Source organism: Acipenser ruthenus, chromosome 41, assembly GCF_902713425.1.
Source record: "Acipenser ruthenus chromosome 41, fAciRut3.2 maternal haplotype, whole genome shotgun sequence".
NCBI classification, from domain to species: Eukaryota; Metazoa; Chordata; class Actinopteri; order Acipenseriformes; family Acipenseridae; genus Acipenser; species Acipenser ruthenus.
Window position 1 is genome coordinate 995,283 of NC_081229.1, and position 21,757 is coordinate 1,017,039.

The 21,757-nt window shown below is 52.0% G+C and overlaps 3 protein-coding genes across 4 annotated transcripts; 2 read left to right on the top strand and 1 right to left on the bottom strand.

Moving 5' to 3' along the window:
* The first annotated feature begins 3,547 nt into the window (after window positions 1-3,547).
* On the top strand, window positions 3,548-8,132 carry LOC117433843 (zinc finger protein 497-like). 2 transcript variants are annotated; one of them, XM_059011191.1, is made up of 3 exons: window positions 3,548-3,909; window positions 5,610-6,627; window positions 7,217-8,132. In XM_059011191.1, exons 1-3 carry the CDS (start codon window positions 3,600-3,602, stop codon window positions 7,227-7,229), a joined length of 1,341 nt encoding a protein of 446 aa, XP_058867174.1. In that variant the 5' UTR covers window positions 3,548-3,599; the 3' UTR covers window positions 7,230-8,132. The 2 variants fall into 2 exon arrangements, with proteins under 2 accessions (XP_058867174.1, XP_058867173.1); XM_059011190.1 differs by having other exon boundaries at window positions 5,610-8,132.
* Window positions 8,133-8,983: 851 nt separating this feature from the next.
* On the top strand, window positions 8,984-13,797 carry LOC117433842 (zinc finger protein 37-like). The gene is made up of 2 exons (XM_034056262.3): window positions 8,984-9,661; window positions 10,665-13,797. Exons 1-2 carry the CDS (start codon window positions 9,259-9,261, stop codon window positions 13,037-13,039), a joined length of 2,778 nt encoding a protein of 925 aa, XP_033912153.3. The 5' UTR covers window positions 8,984-9,258; the 3' UTR covers window positions 13,040-13,797.
* An 875-nt stretch (window positions 13,798-14,672) lies between these two features.
* Window positions 14,673-20,619, bottom strand: LOC117433841 (zinc finger protein 345-like). Its single transcript, XM_034056261.3, has 5 exons — window positions 20,390-20,619; window positions 19,164-19,332; window positions 17,852-18,003; window positions 16,879-16,963; window positions 14,673-15,958 (listed from the first exon to the last, which is right to left on the bottom strand). The coding sequence occupies exons 1-5, from the start codon at window positions 20,570-20,572 to the stop codon at window positions 14,673-14,675; spliced, it is 1,875 nt and encodes a 624-aa protein (XP_033912152.3). The 5' UTR covers window positions 20,573-20,619.
* Window positions 20,620-21,757: the final 1,138 nt, after the last annotated feature.

Genomic DNA, 21,757 nt, shown 5'->3' on the forward strand with positions numbered 1-21,757 from the left:
CCCCACCCCTCCCCAAAAATATACAAAAACACATTGCATTTAGAGGCAGAATGAGACTCCTCTTTATGGAGATGTTTATGGTCTGAGTTTAACTCCGAATTTGTGAAAACCTTTATACAGACACGCACGCACGCACGCACGCACGCACTGACACACACACAGAGGCAGCTTTTTGGTTTTGATTCAGTAAGTGACATTTTCTTCCTTTCTGGACGGACTCCTTTTTTTTTTTTGCAATGAAAGAAGTGTTTTTTTTATTTATTTTTTTTAAAAACTGACATCATCTACCTGTTATTTAAATATTCACTTTAAAACTAGATAATGTCACGTTCACTGACTCTAATTCTGTTAACGAAAACAAGTGAAGTCCTCGGGGAAATGCCGTCGCTTCACCTCAGCTGATACAGCTTGTGTTGCGCTGTGCTCGCAGGAGAATGAGTGCCTAATATGGGTTGAGGGTTGTGAAGCTGGCTTCGCGAGCGTCTCATGCAATCTGATTCCATTCTGTGTCCGCAGGGCGCCCCCCCCCCGAGCTCTCCGACCGACGCCTGCTCCGCCATCGAGCCCCCATCGACTACTGTCTGACCAGAAGGAACAGGGGAAGGGGAAAACGTCCCGCCGGAGGAGAAACGGAAGAACGCAGGAGCGGAGGGGTCGCCCGCACGCCGGGGTGCAAAGTGGAGTGCCCCACGTGCAAGAGGGGGTTCAGCCGCCAGTATAACTGCCAGCGCCACGAGTGGGCCGTGCACGGGGGGGAGGCCAGCCGGGGGGGGGGCCTCAAGACAGAGCCGAGGAGGGAGGGTCCCCCGAAAGGAAAGAGCCAGATCGGGGGGGGGCAGGGCTCACCGGTGCCCCGAGTGCGGAAAGGGGTACACCTACCTCACCTGTTTCCTGAACCACGAGAGGATCTGCCGGGCCGAGTCCGAAAGCGACAAGAAGAGAGGGACCGGGAGCCTGGAGCCGCAGGGACTGAGAGGAGCCGCGCGACAGAGACGCAGAGAGACGAGACAGAGACGCAGAGAGACGAGACAGAGATGCAGAGAGACGAGACAGAGACGCAGAGAGACGAGACAGAGACGCAGAGAGACGAGACAGAGATGCAGAGAGACGAGACAGAGACGCAGAGAGACGAGACAGAGACGCAGAGAGACGAGACAGAGATGCAGAGAGACGCGGGGGGGAGACGCGAGGGATGGGGAGCCTGCGCCGCGAGAACACAGCCGTCAAGTGAAGAAGGAGGAGGAGGAGCGAGGGAAGGGAAAGCATGGCAGGGAGCGGGGAGTTACACGCGTGAAACAGGAGGTCACGTCGCAGAAGATCCACGCAGCCCCGCGGGGAGACAGCGCACCTCCAACCGGGATGGAAACGCGCATCAAGGAGGAGAGAGTTGAGGTGGAGCTGGAACACCGCGGGGAGGAGCGAAGGACAGAGCTGGGAAAGGGAGGCGAGGAGCGGGAGGAGGCGGAGGTGAGCCGCTGGGGCTGCGGGGAGGAGAAGCACAGAGGAACAACAGAGCCGCAGGTAGCCAGGGTGAGCCGGGACGCTCACCCGCTGGACTGCCTCGACTGCGGAGCTGCGTTCCTCCTGGAGTCACAGCTCCACCAGCACTACATGGACCACGCCCGGGGGGGAGGGTTGAACCCGCTGGCGTCGCCCCCTGATCAGATCCAGCAGGGGAGTCTCTGTGAGCTCTTCCAGGGCTCCAGCTCCTCACTGCTGAAGGAGTGTGGACCTGCACGCTACAGGAAGCATCACTGCTTGTAGTTCTCTGTAACTCTGCCGGGATGGGAGTAAGACTCCCGTTGCACAGCAGTTTGATCCATTCCTGGTTTTACTGAGAGTTTAATATGAGCTTGTTAAGCAGGAAAACCTGGAACGGGTGAAACTGCTGCTCAATAGGAGTCTTATTGCCATCCCCTCCGCTGAGCTCTTTCAGTGTAAAACATCAGAATTTGTAATTATGAAGTGACAAAAATTACTCCTAAAAATATATATCTATATTTTTTTTTCTTGAATGGCTTAATTTTCTTGTGAAGAACTAATAAAACTTTAATAAAAAATAAAAATAAATTCATGAATTAAAGAAAAAAAACTCCTCTACAGAATAAAGCAATTTAATTTTTTTTTAAAACTTTTTCACTTTCATATTTTTCGCTTCGCAGTTTCAAGTTCCGATGTTTCGTGGGTTGTTTTCCTGTGATAGTTTGTTGATTGTAAACTCCGGGCGTTGAGTTTCGCTCACAGTATATCGAGATCAGGGGTACTGATCAGAACGTGCGTTGCAGCGTTTCACTTTTCAAATCTCCGATACCTGCTGTGGGTTAAACGCGGGTCGCTTTTGGATGTGCCTGCATGTAAATAGGTGTAAAAAGCTCATTAAAAAGAGGGTGATTTTCTGTTTTATTTAATTTGAATTTCCTGTGTGCTGCACAGTGTTTTATAGAGCAGGTAGCGGGGTTTCCAAATACAGCTTCGCCCCCCCCCCCCCCCCCCCCCTCTGTTCGTCCTCAACATCCTGACAGCTTTTTTACACTTGTAACTTTAAAGTCTGTTTCAGAGCTGTTTTCCCGATGTCTGCTCTAGTGCTCTGATGATAGTCTCAGGATTATCTCCCCCTCTGTCAAACAGGCAACGCGACGATCTGTGATACGGAACAGAAAAGCCGGAGAGAGCACTTGTGTGTTTTTGGAGGGTTGGGGTTTAATGGCTCTTCCTGCAGTGATTCAGAGCACAGCTCTCAAGCCCCAAGAGCACTAGAGCGGACATTTCGAACAAGAGCTCTGAAACAGACTTTAAAGTTACAAGTGTAAAAAAAAAAAACTTGTGAGGATGTTGAGGACGAACAGAAAAACGAGAGGTAGGTTATCTAAACAGCTGCGGCCGCACCACGGTCCGTTTCTGCTTCCTCTCTAAGACACAGTGAAAGAGACTCAGGGGGCCTATAGGGCAGCAGTGTGGAGTAGTGGTTGGGGCTCTGGACTCTTGACCAGAGGGTTGTGGGTTCAATCCCCAGTGGGGGACACTGCTGTTGTATCCTTGAGCAAGGTACTTTACCTAGATTACTCCAGTAAAAACCCAACTGTATAAATGGGTAATTGTATGTAAAAATAATGTGATATCTGTATAATGTGAAATAATGTATAATGTGATATGTTGTAACAATTGTAAGTCGCCCTGGATAAGGGCGTCTGCTAAGAAATAAATAATAATAATAATAATAATAATATAAAGTAGTCCTTTGCGCCAGATTGAATCAAAGGCTTTTTTTTAAAAATATATAAAAAAAAATTAGACTTGTTTTTGTTGATTAGGATGTGTAGGGTGTAAATATGGTCTCTCTCTCTCTCTCTCTCTCTCTCTCTCTCTCTGATAAATGCCAGCAACTACTGTTTTAAAAATAAAACCTTTTAAATTAAGATTGTTTCTTTTAATTGAAAGCTGTCGCTGTTATCTAGTTTCAGTAAATTTGAGTAATTACTGACAGTTGCAGGAAACCTGAGAGACAGTCGCGATTGCCTTTGCTTTCCTGGAGGGGCCGCTGTTGTCTCCGCTTGCTCTGCGGTGACGTCACACAGAGGTCGGACACCCCCTCTCTGAATATGGCTGCTGTTTACAGTGTGCGCGCTGGTTCCGCTGGCGGTGCCGCCGGGGTTGCCTTCCTGATCGAAAACGGGGGAAGCCCTTCTCAAAATGACGAGCGGCTCAGCCGTGTGGGCAGCGGCCAAGCCGGGCTCGACCTGGGTGCCGCGGGTCAGCCAGCGGACGAGGCCAGCCGGACAATGCCGACGGAGGAGGCGCTGCAAACAAAAGCGAAGCAGCGTGAGGACGGGCTGCACACAAAGTTGTGGGAAGTGTGGGAGAGCGCCGGGGAGACCGTCCCGTCCGGAGACTCCGCCAAGGACGAGAAGGGTGAGTCCGACCCAAATCATGCGCGCTGCTTTGTAAATACCCCACAGCGTGTTCACAGCCGTGTAGTGTTTCGGTACCGCTTTGTGTGCGGAACCGTGCCAAGGCTACTGCTGCTGGACCATGCCTGCAGGGGATCGGTAATGCACTATATATAAAAAAAAAATAAATGCAAATATATATTTTAAATAATTATTAAATTCATTACAATTTGACAGTTTGACTTTTTTTTCGTTTCTGCTAAAGAATCAAAATATTGCATCAAAATAATTGCATCAAACCACTAGCGCTTTCTCTCTCTCTCTCTCTCTCTTGTGTGTTTTTGTCACTAGTTCCACGAGGGCGATTGAAGTTTTTTCGTGGATTTAAACGAGCGCGCATTTCGCTTTTGTGCTCTCAGAGCTTCAGTGTTCGAGCGGATAAACCTGCTTTAGTTTCTCTCAGAGCCTACGATCACACAACGCGCTTTTTACTGAAGTTGGAAGCTGTGAAAAATCACTGTGAGGGAAATAAGACTCCTATTGCACAGCAGTGTGATCCAGTCCAGGTTTTACTACCAGCTTGATCAGCCCCCAGTGTGTCTAGCTAACAAGCTCAGGTGTGTCTTATTATTAAACTCCCAGTGAAACCAGGACTGGATCAAAAACCGCCGTGGAACGGGAGTCTTTATTTATCCCTGAAAATACCCATATTCTTCATTTTTAAAAAGCCGCTGTTAATAAACCCGTTTAATCTGTGTTGTAGATCCAGCTGCTGTTTTAAACGCTTGCTTTGTCGTTGCGAGATCTGCACTCTCAGCGATGTATTATCACAAGCGCGGCTGCTGCTAACATAGCGTCCGATAGGGGGCGTGACACGCGCTTTTGCGATGCTTAACGCTGTGACCCAACAGCAAAATGAAATCTAAATCTTACCCACGCACAGAACTGCGTGAAAGACAATGCAATTTAGCAAAACCAAAACAGTTTCCAGAATTAAAACAGCATCCAGACCAGTATTCAGTATTGCAGAACATCGAGCTGGATAAGCACTGTCACAGTTCACTTGCAAACGAAAACGCACAAAACCGAAGAGCACAGATAAAAACTGGAACCCATGGCAGTGTCTCGAGCTGTTTAACGATGAGCCCTTCCTTCACCCCAGCTTGTCTCGTTCTCTTTGTTTCATCGGGTGAAGCTGGAGGAAGCGACGTGTAACGGCACACGAGAAACACGCTGATTCAGCATTGGAGGGAATTATAAACAAAACGAACCAAAAACACGGCCTGTGACGGATAAACTGTGACAAGCCGTCCGTGTCATGGTTTAGTTTGTTTGTGTGTCTGTATTATTATTATTATTATTATTATTATTATTATTATTATTTCTTAGCAGACGCCCTTATCCAGGGCGACTTACAATTGTTACAAGATATCACATTATTTTTACATACAATTCCCCATTTATACAGTTGGGTGTTTACTGGAGCAATCTAGGTAAAGTACCTTGCTCAAGGGTACAGCAGCAGTGTCCCCCCCCCACCTGGGATTGAACCCACGACCCTCCGGTCAAGAGTCCTGAGCCCTGACCACTACTCCACACTGCTGGCTGTCTCAAGCCTCTCATTTGTAGGCGATGCTAACCTGTTTTGGCCGCGGCTGTACGTGTGGTTTGATTTGATTTTATTTACAAGCTGTCTCTCTGTTTGTTTGTTTTGTCCGACAGCCGCCCCTCCGTTCCGTCTGCGTCGCAAGCAGCTCCTGATCACCTACTCCGGGGAGGACATCGGAGAGGAGGTGCTGCACGGGGGAGAGGAGACGGAGTCGGGATCGGAGTCCGAGGGGGGGGCGGCGACACCAAGGGGAGGGGGAGGGGGCGGCAGTGTCTCGCGGTCTTCATCGCTGTCCGATGGGGAGGAGGAGGAGGAGGAGGGGAGGAGCTGGAATCTCAGGCAGAGGAAGGAATGCCCGCGCTGCGGCGAGCGTTTCAACGGGATTTGCAGCTGCAGCCGGCACCAGAAACCGCCCACCAGAGGAGGCAGCGAGAGGGAGAGGGAGAGGGACGAGAACCACCACAGCCCTCGGCCTGCTGGGTACGGCTTCCTGGGGAGGGGGGAGTCCCGTTCCAGGCTGGACCCCCCCGAACCGGGAGACCACCTGAACATCACCGCGGAGGACCCCGGCGCGGACCCCCTGGAGTGTCCGGAGTGCGGGATGTGTTTCTCGGACGGCGCTGAGTTCCGCACCCACCGGCAGTACCACACGGACTTCGAGCCCATGGACGAGGGGGGCGCCGATCTCCACGGCGACGAGAGCGCGTTCGGACCCCCGTGGAAGAGGCTGCAGAGGCAGCACGAGGAGCCCCGCTTCCCCGGCGCCTACCCTTTTGAATGCAAGCACTGCAGCAAAGGGTTCAAGCACCACACCTCCCTGCAGAAACACATGTACCTCCACAGCGGCGCCAGGCCCTTCCAGTGCCCCCAGTGCCCGGACGCCTTCGCCTTCGAGCCCAGGCTGCGCAGCCACCTCAAGCTGCACCAACTGAAGCCACACCGCTGCCCGCAGTGCCGCAAGGGGTACCGGGAGGAGAGGCAGCTGCGGGAGCACCTGGCCTCGCACCAGCGCAGCAAGCCCTACCCCTGCCCGCTGTGCCCCAAGACCTACCGCACAGCGGCCGAGCTCAAGGACCACAGCAACACGCACACCGGGGAGCGCCCCTACGCCTGCCCGCACTGCCAGAAGAGGTTCGCACACAGGGGGGGCCTGATCGTGCACAGCAAGACGCACAGCGGGGGCAGGAAGGGCCGGCGCGCGCTGGACAGGGGGAGGCCCCCCTCCCCGCCCTCCTCCTCCTCCTCCCAGTCCAGACGGGGACAGGGAGAGGGGAGCGGGCAGGCTGGGCTCCGGTGTTTGGACTGTGGGGTTTATTTCAGGCGGGAGTCGGAGCTTCACGAACATTACATGCAGCACGCCCGGGGAGAGCTGTAGAACTGAGACACACACGCTGACACACAGTCATAGACACACACACACTCAGACATATACACAGACACACACGCACTGACACACACACACTCACACATACACACAGACACACACACACTGAGACACACACACACACACACTCAGACATATACACAGACACACACACTGAGACACACACTGACAGGAGAGCAGTGAAGGTGGTACTGATCCCAATAGAGTAGTCACTTTGGGTTTTTTATTTTTTTTTAAATATTTAACTCTAGCCAAGTTTCTAACCAAGAAGTATTTATTTTATTTTTTACAATTTTTAGCTCTTCTGTAAAATTACTTTTTCTTTTTTTTTTAAAGTGTGTTGGTGTGACGGCCCGAGACCCTGATGAGAGACGGCTGGATTTTATTACAGCATCCATGTGTCACCTCCCAGCCCAGTCCCCTACCCCCGTGCACCCTACACCCTCCCCTCCCAGCCTCGGGTCCGCCCTCGGACTCACCTCCCAGCCCAGTCCCCTACCCCCGTGCACCCTACACCCTCCCAGCCTCGGGTCCGCCCTCGGACTCACTTCCCAGCCCAGTCCCCTACCCCCGTGCACCCTACACCCTCCCAGCCTCGGGTCCGCCCTCGGACTCACCTCCCAGCCCAGTCCCCTACCCCCGTGCACCCTACACCCTCCCCTCCCAGCCTCGGGTCCGCCCTCGGACTCACCTCCCAGCCCAGACCCCTACCCCCGTGCATCCTACACCCTCCCAGCCTCGGGTCCGCCCTCGGACTCGCCTCCCAGCCCAGACCCCTACCCCCGTGCACCCTACACCCTCCCAGCCTCGGGTCCGCCCTCGGACTCACCTCCCAGCCCAGACCCCTACCCCCGTGCATCCTACACCCTCCCAGCCTCGGGTCCGCCCTCGGACTCACCTCCCAGCCCAGACCCCTACCCCCATGCACCCTACACCCTCCCCTGCCAACCTCACTCACCAGGCTACAGGCTGCGGAGTGCAGACCGGGGGTGCCTGCGTCCACTTCGGACATCTGTGGCTATCACCCCCCCCCCCCCCCATCAACCCCTGACAGCAGTGCAAGCAGAGGCTGAAATCACTGGTACATTCCACTGGACTGTGTAGAGATCCATAGAGAGAGAGAGAGAGGGAGGTGGACAGACAGACAGATAGATAGATAGATAGATAGAGTGATAGATTGATGGATTTTTGTTTTGTTTTCTATTATGAATTGTTTGATATTATTTGTGTAATAAAATAACCTGTGGGTTGAGACGAGTTGCATTTCATTTACCAAGCAGGAGCTGCGGAGAGAAACAGCGGCACTCTGTGTGTGTGTGTGTGTGTGCGCGCGCGCGTGTGTGTGTGTGTGTGTCTGCCTGTGTGTGTGTGTTTGTGTGTTTCTGTCTGCCTGTGTGTGTGTGTCTGCCTGCCGGTGTGGGGGTGTGTGTGTGTGTGTCTGCCTGCCGGTGTGGGGGTGTGTGTGTGTGTGTCTGTCTGCCTGCCTGTGTCTGTCTGTGTGTGTGTGTGTGTGTGTTTGTGTTTGTGTCTGCCTGCCTGGGTGTGTGTCTGCCTCTGTGTGTGTCTGCCTGCCTGCCTGCCTGTGTCTGTGTGTGTGCCTGCCTCTGTGTGTGTGTGTGTGTGTCTGTGTGTGTGTCTGTGTGTGTGCCTGCCTGCCTGTCTCTGTGTGTGTGCCTGCCTGTGTGTGTGTGTGTGTGTCTGCCTGCCTGTGTGTGTGTGTGTCTGTATGTGTGCCTGCCTGTGTGTGTGTGTGTGTGTGGGTGAGTCCTTCATCGACTACAACGCAATCGAGTCCAATGATAGAGATAGATAGATCGGTCACAAATGTAATTTAATTTCAAGTCATTTTATAACTGCGTGTGTGAGTTCGAGAAGTTGCTATGCCTTAATAAAATAAAATTTAAAAAAACGGGTGTGCATTATAAAAACAGATACACAGATAGGAAAGTTCACTCGGCACCCAGATCAAGAAACTCCTGGAACCGTGACAAGAGAACGCAGCGCGTTAAACACGCCGCACGCCGCGCAAGAAGACGCTCACATAAATCTGCTTCATTTGAATGCAGTACGAGGCGTTTTGTTTTTGTATTTTTTAATGGTTTGGGGATCTGTCTCTGTTTCGTTTTTCTTTTTTTTTTTTTTCAGTTTTCAATAGACGGCAGCCCCTTATTCTATTCGATTCGGTTTTATTTCACCCCTCATCCCGACACGAAGCGTTTTCAGCTCCTATATGTCCAGCATGCTGATGGGAAGGATCGGCGCTGCACCCTGTGTGTGACGTCACTCTTCGCCCTCGCTTCCAATGGGAGTCGTGTGCGTGTGCGTGTGTGTGCGTGCGTGTGCGTGTGCGTGTGCGTGTACGACGAGCCCAGCACAACATGGCCGCTTTAGTAGTTGTCCACTCGCCTGGAAGCGGCGGGGGGGATGGGGCGCTGCCTCCAGATTTAGGGATAGGGAAGACGAGCCTCTTGAAGGCTGCTGAGAGCGAAGGGGCAGATGTGATTCACGGTAACGATGCGCAGCTCGGGGCGGTAACGGCACCGCACAGTTCTGCAGAGAAAATAAACGAGTCACCGCCGCTCCAAATAAAAGACATTGTCGTGTTGCTATCAGAAGACGAAGAAGAAAAACCACGGGATGATAACAACACCAGCAATCATCTTCATCATCATCATCATATTATAACGCAGGAGCCGCTGCTCGTCCTAAGAGCACACGGCTCTGGAGAAAGCGAGAAACATCGCAAAGCTGCTGCTGCTGCTGGAGAAAGAGCCGAGGCGGGTGAGTGCGGTCCGGTCGGCTTGTACAGAACCGGGGGGATCTCTCCGGTCCGCTTCACTGACAGAGAGGTTTCGCTCGTCTGTCTGCTGCGCTACGTCACGATAAGGATCGATGACAGGTGGACGGGACTGAAGTGACCCGTCTGTGACGTAGTAATCAATTATTATTATGATTATTATTATTATTATGATTATGATTATTATTATAATGATTATTATTGTTATTATGATGATGATGATGATGGTGTAATAATGTTTATGCGGTTCTTTATTTTTTCAGTGTATACAGTGATACAGGTCCGGTATGTCGTTGTTTTCCACACGCATGTAAACGTGTGAAGACGCTGAGAAAGGCTTCTCGTGGAAACGTTTCGGTTTTAGTTTTTTGTCTCAGTGTCGCGCTGTTGAGTATTCAGCACGCCGAGCCGCAGGAAGACACGAGCCGATGAAACACGTGTCTACTGCACTGCCAAACAGAGAGTGTGAAATATCAAGAAATATACCGAGATAGATAGATAGATATTAATCTGAAAATCCGTAACAAAGAAATGCATTTAATATATATAAATGTAGATTTTTTTTTTCATCTGAAAATTTGCTTCTGCATGAGGCTTAGTGGTCTAGTGGTTAAAGAAAGGGGTCTTGATACCAGGGGGTTCAAATCCCGGCTCAGCCACTGACTCCGCGTGCGTGCGTGCGTGCGTGTGTGCGTGCGTGTGTGTGTGACCCTGAGCGAGTCGCTTCACCTCCTTGTGCTCCGTCCTTCGGATGAGACGTAAAACAAACGAGCTCCTATTGGAAGTGACTCTGCAGCAGCAGCAGCAGGTGTTGATGATGCAGAGTTCACCCCCCTAGTCTCTGTAAGTCAGTTTGGAGAAAAGCATCTGCCGAATGACTCAATAATAATAATAATAATAATAATAATAATAATAATAATAATAATATAAAGTATTGCAATTGCTCACTCTTGCCTCACTCCAGCATGGTTTGTTTTTGTTTCGTAGAGGACGCATCGGACTGCAGCTCCACCGGACAGGAATCCACGTGTAACCCTGGAATCCCTGTGCAGGAAACAGAGGGAGGAGGAGGAGGAGGAGGAGGAGGAGCGGGAGTCCGCTGTGAAGCTGTACTGCCCGCTTACAAACAGACAGAGGAACAACGCCACACGCACAGCCCGGGGCCCCACAGCCACCCCGCAGAGCCGCAGAGCTGTGGAGGGGGGGGGGCGCCGGGGAGGGGGAAGCGACGGCTGGAGTGCGTCGAATGTGGGAAGAAGTTCAATCGACGGGAGACCTTCGAGCTTCACCGGCACCTCCACACCCGCGCCGGAGAGGCTGCCACCCTCACCTGCCAGGACTGCGGGCTGAGCTTCCAGCAGCGGAGCCACCTGGTCAAACACCAGCGCGAGCACCAGGGCGGGGCTGGGGGGCACCGCTGCCCGCCGGATCCCCTGTCCGGGAAGCCCTACCGCTGCCCGCTGTGCCGCCAGGAGTTCCGGTACCGCGCCTCGGTCGACGCCCACATGCGCGGCCACTCCCTGGAGGGCGGAGAGCAGCTGCCCTGCCCCGCGGCCCTGCCAGACCGCCAGCGCTGCCAGACCTCCGAGGGCCCGGACCTCGGGGCGGCTCTCCGGCCCCGCCCGGTCGCTGTGGAGAGTCACCGGGAGGAGGAGGAGGAGGAGGAGGAGGAGGGAGGAGAGGGGCGGCCCCACCAGTGCGGAGTCTGCGACAAGAGGTTCGATCGCGCCAGCCGCCTGCAGCAGCACCGCTACCTGCACACGGGGGAGAAGCCGTTCACCTGCCCCGACTGCGGGAAAGCGTTCGCCTTCCTGCAGAACATGAAGGCGCACTGGAGGCTCCACGGCGGGGAGGGGGGCTCCACAAACAGGCTCCCGGGCGCGGACCACCCCCTCCCCCTCCCCCTCCCCCTCCCCCTCAAGGGCCTCCTGGAGTGCCCGGAGTGTGGCAAGGCGTTCTGTCACCGCTCGGTGATGGAGGGACACATGCGGAAGCACACGGGCGAGCGGCCCTTCCAGTGCTGCCTCTGCGGGAAGCGCTTCAAGTACAGCAGCTACCTGCAGCAGCACCTGGTCCTGCACAGCGGCAGCAAACCCTTCCCCTGCCCGGTCTGCGGCAAGGCCTTCGCCTTCAACCAGAACATGAAGGCGCACTGGAAGCTGCACCAGGAGAAGCCCCACCGCTGCCCGCACTGCCGCAAGGGCTACAGCGAGGAGGGGCAGCTGAGGGAGCACCTGGCCAGCCACGCCGGCGACAAGCCTCACCTGTGCGGGCTGTGCGGCAAGAGCTTCGGCCTGGCCTACCAGCTGCGGGACCACCAGAACACGCACACCGGGGAGCGGCCCTACCGCTGCCACGAGTGCCACAAGAGCTTCCCCTGGCTGGGCAGCCTGCTGGTGCACCAGAAGAGCCACGAGAGCAAGAGGCAGGGCGCCGCGGGACGGCCGCGCAGCCGGAACGGGAACCGCGCAGGGGGGGGCAGGAGCCAGCCGCTCCCCCCCCAGGTCAGGGAGCCGGGGAGCAGGGGCTGCTACGGGGGCACCTCGCAGCCGCAGCCCAGGAGGGACGGCGCGGACGTGTTTACGAGCCTGGAGGAGCAGGCGCAGCTACTACAGCTGCTGCAGCAGCAGCAACAGCAACAGCAACAGCTGCAGGGGGCTGTGGCGCCGCAGCAGAGGTGGATGGAGACGCAGCAGAGGGGAGCCGCGCAGCTGCAGCAGGAGCTGCGGCCGCTTGAAGTGAGGAACAGCGCGCAGCGGCAAGCGGAAACGCTGCAACAGCGCCGCCGCCTCGAGTCGCAGGAGCTGCAGGACAGGGACTCGGCGCAGGTTGAAATGCAGGAAAGGGCGATGGCACAGCTGCAGGAGCAGCGCTTCGAGCTGCAGCAGTGGCAGGACCGGGCGACCGAGCAACAGCGCGTTGAGCAGCAACCGCGAGAAAGGGCTTTCGGGCAACAGCAGGGAGAGGAGCAGCAGCAGCGCATGGAGGCGCAAGAGAGGGCGTTGGAGCAGCAGCGCATTGAGCTGCGGCAGACGGAGGAAAGGGCCGCAGAGAAGCAGCAGGAGCAGGAAAGAGCCGAGCAGCAGCAGCAGCAGCAGGGAGGGGAGCAGCAGCAGCAGGGAGGGGAGCAGCAGCAGCAGCAGCTGCAAAGCCCAGCGGCGCAGCAGGGTGGCGCCGTCGAGCAGGAGGAGGTACAGGAGCAGCGAGGGGGGGCCCCTCTGCTGAACGGCACCGAACCACAACCGCTGCGGCCGCCGCAGGCAGGGGAGGGGCAGCTCCAGTGCATGGAATGCGGCCAGGCGTTCCCGCGGGAAGCTGCGCTCCACGAGCACTACATGGAACACGCCCGGGGAGACGTGTGACTCGGGTTCAACCCTTTACTGCAGGACCCCGGAGAAGACAGGACAGCTGGGAAGAGGTTCAGTGATATGAACTGTGTGTGTGTGTGTGTGTGTGTGTGTGTGTGTGTGTGTGTGTGTAATGCACGGGGGAGCTCGCTGGAAAGCCTGAGCTGTCCCACACTGCCCTCGTGTGCACGGACTCATGCAGTAACCCTGGCTTTGCATTCTAATGAACGCTAACAATCCCACCCTCCCTGCCGTCTCATTTCACAGCGTCTGACAGGCTTTAAGTATGCCTTGTTTTCTATGATTATGATGATTATTATTATTATTATTATTATTATTATTATTAATAATTGGTCATTTAGCAGACACTTTTATCCAAAGCGACTCAGAGACTAGGGGGGTGAACTTTGCTTCATCAACAACTGCTGCAGTCACTTCCAATAGGACCTCGTTTTGAGGGATTTTAACCTCCTGGTATCAAGACCCCTTTTCTCTAACCACTGGATCTCTAAGCCTGGCTCAGGTTATTTTCCAGCACAGAGGACAGCGCTTACAGACAGACACCCTGCGAGATTTTGAGCCGTGTGCCGGAGCGGCGATCTGCTCCGAAACTCGTTTAAGAAAAAAGAGAGACCCGACAGGCTGTTTAGTAATTAGGAACTGTTTTACTCTAAACCATTGCTCCTGTATTAATAAAATATGAATGCCACGAACGATGAATGGTATGGATTTATTTAGCATAAGGTTATTTTTAATATCTACACACAGTGCATGGATATTACAGGAGGTTTGCAGTATTCTGTATGTTACCCTTCCCAAAAACAAAACAACAAACCTGCCAGCTGTACTTCCACTTTCTTTAGTGTGCGTCTGTGTTTCACTCGATGTTATTGCAGTGTTACGCCACAGGGTGGCAGCATTGCCTAATAAAGCCAACGGGGCTCCACTGCAGAAAGCAGGAACCGGTGAGTCTGCTGCTCATTGTAGGACAGAGAGGACAGGACAGGAGAGAGACACACATAGACAACCACACAGAGAGAGACAGATAGACAGACAGACACACAACCACACAGAGAGAGAGAGACAGACACACACACACAACCACACAAAGAGACAGATTGACAGACAGACACACAACCACACAGAGAGACAGACACACACACACAACCACACAGAGAGACAGACAGACAAAGACATACAGAGACAGACAAAGAGACAGACACACAACCACACACTCTGACCCACACACTGGCGAGTTAAACAGGTTTTTAACTGTAGATTTTTTGTTTTATTGAATAGTTTTGTCAGGTACGTCAGAGAGCTGGAACAGAGTGCTGAGGTCGTACATTTTCATTTTTATATTTTTCAGGGGGTTCAGCTATTGAGGTTTTGTTCTTTAACCGGGGTTACATTATGAATTAAAAACAGTAATAATAATACTAATTAAAACGCGTTTTCTGTTGGGGGGGTTTCTTCCCTGCGCAGACTCACAGAACCCGGGCGGACTCGATCTCCGGGTTTATCAAGCTCTGAACAAACATACTGAACCCGCATCTCCATGCATTCTTCTTATCGGAGTCTTTGCAGAGGTTTTGTAAAATGCATCAGTAAAAAACACAAAAAAACCTGGCTGTGGGCCCTCCCCTCGTCAGAGCTCCCCCCTCGCGTGCTGCATGTAGTGTTCATGGAGAATCTCAGCATCGCCAAAAAGCTGTCCACAGTCAAAGCATTTCAGCAGCCCCTCCTCCTCCTCCTCCAAACCGCCCTCCCGCTGCCCCTCTCCCTCTGAGCCGCCCTCCCGCTGCCCCTCTCCCTCTGAGCCGACCCAGTTCTCCTCCCCTCCCTCCAGCACAGCTGCCTCCAGGCTGGCCCTCCACTCCTCTCCCTCTGAGTCGACCCCGTTCTCCTCCCCTCCCACCAGCACAGCTGCCTCCAGGCTGGCCCTCCACCCCTCTGAGCTGACCCCATCCTCCTCCCCCTCCGAATCTGCTCCCTTCCTCTCTCGCTCTGCCCCGATCCCCTTGCTCTTTCCCTGGGGTCCGCCCTCCTCCTCCTGCTTGCTCTCATGCATCCTGTGATGAGGCTCCAGCTGGCAGGGGAAGCGAAAGCCCTTCCTGCACAGCCTGCAAGTGGCCAGCCCGCCCGCCACAGCCCAGAGCCGGGGGTCAGCGCCCTGGAACGTGTGGCTGGCTGAGCCGCAGCGGGGGCAGGCATTCCTCCGCAGGACCTCCTCGCTGTTCCCGGGGCAGCCCCCTGCCTCCCCCGCCTCCCCCCCTCGCTTGTGGCTCTCGTACTGCCTGTAGCAGCCGAAGTAGCTTCCGCAGGCGTAGCAGTGAATCTTGAAGGGGTTGCAACGGTGCCTCCTGAACACCCCGGGGCTGCTGAAGCTGCGGTTGCAGCCGGGGCATCTCGGGGGCTCTTTCCTGGGCAGGGGGCTCCCTCTGCCAGCCGCTCGCCGCGGCACCACTCCCCCGGGAGGCTCCCTCTTGGGGCAGCGCAGCTGGTGCTTCACCATGTAGGTCCTCTTCTTGAACCCACGGCCGCAGTCCGGGCACTTGTGCCGTCGGTGGTCCCCGTAGCGGCGCAGGTGCTTCTGGTAGCCCTCCAGGGTGGAGAAGCCACTCTTGCAGCCCGCGCACTTGTGGGGCTGGCAGTGCGTGGCCAGGTGGTGCTCCAGGCTGTGGTGGGGGGGGAGGGTGTCTCCGCACGCCGGGCAGAGGCGTGGGCTCGGGCTCTTGGGCTCCTGGTCGTGGCGCTCCAGGTGCTGCTGGTAGTTGGCCAGGTGGCAGAACATCTTGCCGCACTGAACGCACTTGTAGGGTCGCTCCCCGGTGTGCAGCCGCCGGTGCTCCGTGAGCTGGAACGCCGTGCCGAAGGAGAGGACGCAGTCGGAGCAGCGGTGGGGCTGAGGCTTCACTGCAGAGTCCTCGACTCCTGGAGGTGCGGAGAAAACACAAACACACACACACGCACGCACACCAGAGACACAACACAACCACACACACACCACACACAGACACACAACACAGAGACACACACCACAACCACACACACACACACACCAGAGACACAACACAACCACACACACACCACACACAGACACACAACACAGAGACACACACCACAGAGACACACACACACACACCAGAGACACAACACAACCACACACACACCACACACAGACACACAACACAGAGACACACACCACAACCACACACACACACACACACACACACACACAGTGATTACTCCCCCTGTCTGGAGAACGGCTTGTAGTGTGAAACATCCTGAATATATAGACTCCCATCGCACAGCAGTTTCGCCCCTCCCAGGTTTCACTTCCAGCTCGGTTGGCCCCCGCTTCTCAGGTAACAAGCTCAGGTGTGTCTCTTATGAAACTCAAAGGTAAAAACAGGAATGGATCAAACCGCTGTGCCGCGGGAGTCCGACTTCCATCCCTGAGCGTTGATTCTTGTATAAATGATTCACATTCTTATATCCTGACATTACCTTTTGATTTTGCTCTTTTTGAGACACAGCAGTATGATTTTTTCAAATTGTATATAGATAAATAGATAGATAGATAGATAGATAGATAGATAGATAGATAGATAGATAGATAGATAGAGATAGATAGATAGATAGACAGATAGATAGATAGATAGAGACAGTGTTTGTGGTGGACGGGGTGCACATTCTCTCTGTGTAGAATGAACACATTCTGCTTCATGAAGTCGGGTGAACCCTGCTGGAATGAGGTCACGTTAACAGAGTGAATCACACACCGTCGCTTTGTAGATTTGCCACACTCTGAAACGCGGACATTACGAAACTCTGCCGTGACGGGGTCTCACCGGGAGAGGGGTCTCCAGCGTCGCTCCGCTCGTCCTGCTGCGTGTGGACTGCTTCCCCTGGACCCCCGTCATCCCCATCTTCAAACTGGAGAGGAAACGAGCGCGGAGAGTCAGGATTTCATGAGCTTTCATCAGGGTACAAACAAATTCAAAACCATGGCAGAGCCGCAGCCTGCCTGGCTTCACACAGGACTGCACGCCGATGTAGAGAGACACATGAAAAAACAACACAGACAAAAACATCAACGTATCGAATCTGTTTCAAACAGAGTCTTGATATAGTTTAAAAAACATTCTGTGTTCATATTGTGTTCAGTTCTGGTCACCTCGTTACAAAAAGGATATTGCTGCTCTAGAAAGAGTGCAAAGAAGAGCGACCAGAATTATCCCGGGTTTAAAAGGCATGTCGTATGCAGACAGGCTAAAATAATTGAATCTATTCAGTCTTGAACAAAGAAGACTACGCGGCGATCTGATTCAAACATTCAAAATCCTAAAAGGTATAGACAATGTCGACCCAGGGGACTTTTTCAACCTGAAAAAAGAAACAAGGACCAGGGGTCACAAATGGAGATTAGATAAAGGGGCATTCAGAACAGAAAATAGGAGGCACTTTTTTTACACAGAGAATTGTGAGGGTCTGGAACCAACTCCCTAGTAATGTTGTTGAAGCTGACACCCTGGGATCCTTCAAGAAGCTGCTTGATGAGATTCTGGGATCAATAAGCTACTAACAACCAAACGAGCAAGATGGGCTGAATGGCCTCCTCTCGTTTGTAAACTTTCTTATGTGAGAAATATGCAGATATGTACTGAGGAGTGGTGTCTGGATCTCTATCCCTGAAGCCTACAGAAACAGTGTTATACTTCCAAGCTGTAAAAGTGCGGCTGTACAACCCTAAAACTCCAGGCGATGCAAAACACCTTGGCCCGAGCTGCAGAGCTGGGAGCCCGCCCGCCCTGTGTGACCCACCTCAGTCTTCACGGAGGAGATGGGGGTCTCTTCCGGGGGCTCCTCTTTCAGGAGGAGAAGGGGGGGCGTTTCGGGGGGCTCCTGTTTGACGTCGGGGCTCAGCCAGGGAACAGACAGGAGCTGCTGTGTGGCACAGTCAGCCATGCTGGGGACTGAAGAGAGAAGGAAGCAGGGAGGAGTTAGGGAAACCAGCACCACACTGCAGGGCTAGGAATAAGACTCCTATTGCACAGCGGTTTGATCCACTCCAGGTCTTACTATGAGCCACAAACCTGGAGTGGATCAGACTGCTATGCAACGGGAGTCTTATTGCCAACAGTGCTTCACATCTCCCCCAAACAATTACAAACGTTAAGGTCATTTTAAAAGCTGTTCCAAAACCACAATACGCTCCTGGGTTCTTCGACCCCGTGAATTACAATATAATTGCGACACTTTCCGTGCGTGTGTGACTCCTTCAGTCACGAATCTAGTTTTCAATTGATGCATCTGTTTTATAAAGCATGTAACACACAATTAAAAAACACAATTATGTACGAGTCCTGAACGACTTCAAGTGATCGACTCTGAATGCATATTTATAATCCAGCCCCCCCGCCCCCCTTAAACGCTGTTTAATTAATTTTTCCTTTACCTGAAAATGAAAACACAATCGAGTCGCGTCACAGTGCGAGTTCCCTCCTGTAGGACTCGAAGGTTTTCATCGTGAAGACAGTTTGCATGAAGCACACCGGCTGCTTACCGGGGCGCGGCGCGATTCTTTCCAGCACGGAGAGTTTAGATTGTTAGATATAACTTTTGCAAAAAAAAATTTAAAAAAACACGATACGGCAAACGCACATGATCTCGTTCAGTGCCTAAAACGTTTGCAATACAATTAATATCCAAACGACATTAAAAATACGCATATATAAAACACGTTGCGTGATAGTAATAATAATAATAATAATTATAATAATATGATTCTGCTGCTGTCTGAGTGCTTTCGGCGTCAGCAGGGGCTTCGTCGCAGCTTACTACGTCACAATTTACACAGTGCGATTGTCATGGTAATGAGACGCCAGGAAGGGGCGTGGCTTCGATGGATCGCAGATATTTGTACCACGTGTTTTGTAAAGGGTTTAATTTTTAATATGCTATAAAAGACCGCTCGGATTGCAAACTTGTAACAAGAACCCGCACTGAGATTTTCGTCTGGTCATGCTTCGCTTGCAGTCGCCACTCTGTTCAGGGACCGGTCCTGGCTTTTGGTTTTGGTTTTGGTTTTGGTTTTGGTTTTGGTTTGGTTGGTGGATCAGGCGGTCTCTCTTACTCGGTTTTGTGTCTGAAGTTTGCTGCCCGGAGTGCAAGTCCTCCCAGCCCGCGCAGTGGGTGAAAATCCGCGGCACGGCATCAGCCTTCAGTGACTTTCGGACCGGGGTCCATTTGTAATCCTCTGGTTTGAAATGAGCCGAGCACACATACGTGCTTCCTTTTTTTATCTAAAATAAAATAAAATAAAAGGACACGTAACAATATTAATAAATGTACACAGTATTCACTTCTATAATGCGTCATTAATATATGCATATAGTCAGCAATATTATGGGGAGTAGTGGTCAGGGCTCTGGACTCTTGACCGGAGGGTCGTGGGTTCAATCCCAGATGGGGGACACTGCTGCTGTACCCTTGAGCAAGGTACTTTACCTAGATTGCTCCAGTAAAAACCCAACTGTATAAATGGGAGTTGTATGTAAAAATAATGTGATATCTTGTAACAATTGTAAGTCGCCCTGGATAAGGGCGTCTGCTAAGAAATAAATAATAAAAAAAAATAAAAAAAATAATAATAATAATAATAATAATAATAATAATAATAATAATAATAATAATAATAATATTACCTCCCTGTCGGCTACAGTTTATGAAACAGCAACCGATCTGCCACCTGCCTTTCCACGCCCCTGACGTCATCACGACGTAATGGAAACGCCTTTATTGCTCCCATACGTCACTTATGAAGCACATGGACCGGAAGCATTGATATGGCAGCTTATTTGACACGCACGTCACTGTGACTCGTTTGTAAAATACTGTCATTGTTTGCCAGCCTTTCAATATGCAATTTACTTTATTTATTTATTTATTTATTTATTGGCGATTGAAATAAATTAAAAAAAAACATAAACTGGCCCTAATATTATCACGGTCAATTTCAAAGAACTGTTGTATTATTATTATTATTATTTTTATTATTATTATTATTATTATTATTTATTTATTTATTAGCAGACGCCCTTATCCAGAGTGACTTACAATTGTTACAAGATATCACATTATTTTTTACATACAATTACATTATTTTTTACACGTCGTTTTTAACATCGCACAGTAATACGGGCGTGATTCGGGTCACTGTTCAGAATGCCTTTGTCTCGTGTAAATTATTCTCAGGTCTGTGGTTTATCAGATAATCCGAGCTCAGTTATTTATTTATTTTTAAACAGTGCCGGGATATAGTAAAGTTACCCCGCGTCTGAACCACAGCCCCCAGCCTACCTGAAACGCCGGTCCTGAATCTCTCTTTGTAGCCGCGATCCACTGTGATCTCCGGGTCGGGTGGGCTGGAAAGGCGTGGAAATGCAGCTCGGGGCTCCTGTAGCCGCTGTTGTAGCATCCTGGCACGGAGCACGCACTGTGCACAGTGTAGTCAGCACACATCTTTCCATCAGGGCACGCCATCTCTATCTACCATTGCATCCCTCCTAGCCTCGCTTTGGGGCACGGAATGTGACGCGGGTGTTTCAAAGGGGTGACGTTAGGAAAGGGGCGTGGCTTCCAGAAGCTGTTAGCCGGATTCACTTCGGGGGAGGGAAGGGGAGGGGGACCAATCGATACCAGATTACCTGTATTTTGACACACAACCCCGGCTGCTGTCTGTTCTGTAGCACTCAAAACCACTGCAAAGCCTCTGAAGTCTGCGGTGCTGTCTGGCTACTGCAAGATTATTATTATTATTATTATTATTATTTATTTCTTAGCAGACGCCCTTATCCAGGTCGACTTACAATTGTTACAAAATACCACATTATTTTTACATACAATTACCCATTTATACAGTTGGATTTTTTTACTGGAGCAATCTAGGTAAAGTACCTTGCTCAAGGGTACAGCAGCAGTGTCCCCCACCTGGGATCGAACCCACGACCCTCCGGTCAAGAGTCCAGAGCCCTAACCACTACTCCACACTGCTGCCCTACGATTAGCGCTGGTCTCAGACTGTCCCAGATGCATCTTCGTTAAATAAAGCAGTTCCGAATGCGGCTCTGTTATTAAACCCAGCTCTAAAGGCAAACTTAAAACGAATATTTCACTCGGTAAAACACTGACAATGCCTCCACGTTTATTGTCGGCGTGTGTGCATGTGACATGATTTCTGCACACAGTCTGTGAGTATTGTTACTCCCTATCCTGGAGCTGAGGAGGGCTCTCCTGCGCTGGGCTTGCCTGACCTCGGTACCTCGCGACCCGGACCCTCAGCTGACGCACTGTTATTTACACGGCAATGTCTTTGTAGATATAACTCACTGTAATCCTAACCGGCTGCATCCGAGTTCAAATTCTGGTATTAATATTTTTGCACGCTCTGGAGGCTGTGTGGTCCAGTGGTTAAATAAAAGGGCTTGTAACCAGGAGGGTCCCCGGTTCAAATCCCACCTCAGCCACCGACTCACTGTGTGACCCTGAGCAAGTCACTGAACCTCCTTGTGCTCCGTCTTTCGGGTGAGACGTAGTTGTAAGTGACTCTGCAGCTGATGCATAGTTCACACACCCTAGTCTCTGTAAGTCGCCTTGGATAAAGGCGTCTGCTAAATAAACACATAATAATAATAATAATAATAGTAATAATAATAATAATACTGTAAA

Coding starts and splice junctions, on each gene's coding strand:
- LOC117433843 (XM_059011190.1), top strand. CDS start 3,600: ATGGCTGCTGTTTACAGTGTGCGCGCTGGTTCCGCTGGCGGTGCCGCC. Junction 3,910..5,609: donor CTCCGCCAAGGACGAGAAGG/GTGAGTCCGACC, acceptor TTTGTCCGACAG/CCGCCCCTCCGTTCCGTCTG.
- LOC117433842 (XM_034056262.3), top strand. CDS start 9,259: ATGGCCGCTTTAGTAGTTGTCCACTCGCCTGGAAGCGGCGGGGGGGAT. Junction 9,662..10,664: donor TGGAGAAAGAGCCGAGGCGG/GTGAGTGCGGTC, acceptor TTTGTTTCGTAG/AGGACGCATCGGACTGCAGC.
- LOC117433841 (XM_034056261.3), bottom strand. CDS start 20,572: ATGGCGTGCCCTGATGGAAAGATGTGTGCTGACTACACTGTGCACAGT. Junction 16,964..17,851: donor TCTCCTCCGTGAAGACTGAG/GTGGGTCACACA, acceptor TTTCCTCTCCAG/TTTGAAGATGGGGATGACGG. Junction 15,959..16,878: donor CGCTGGAGACCCCTCTCCCG/GTGAGACCCCGT, acceptor CCGCACCTCCAG/GAGTCGAGGACTCTGCAGTG.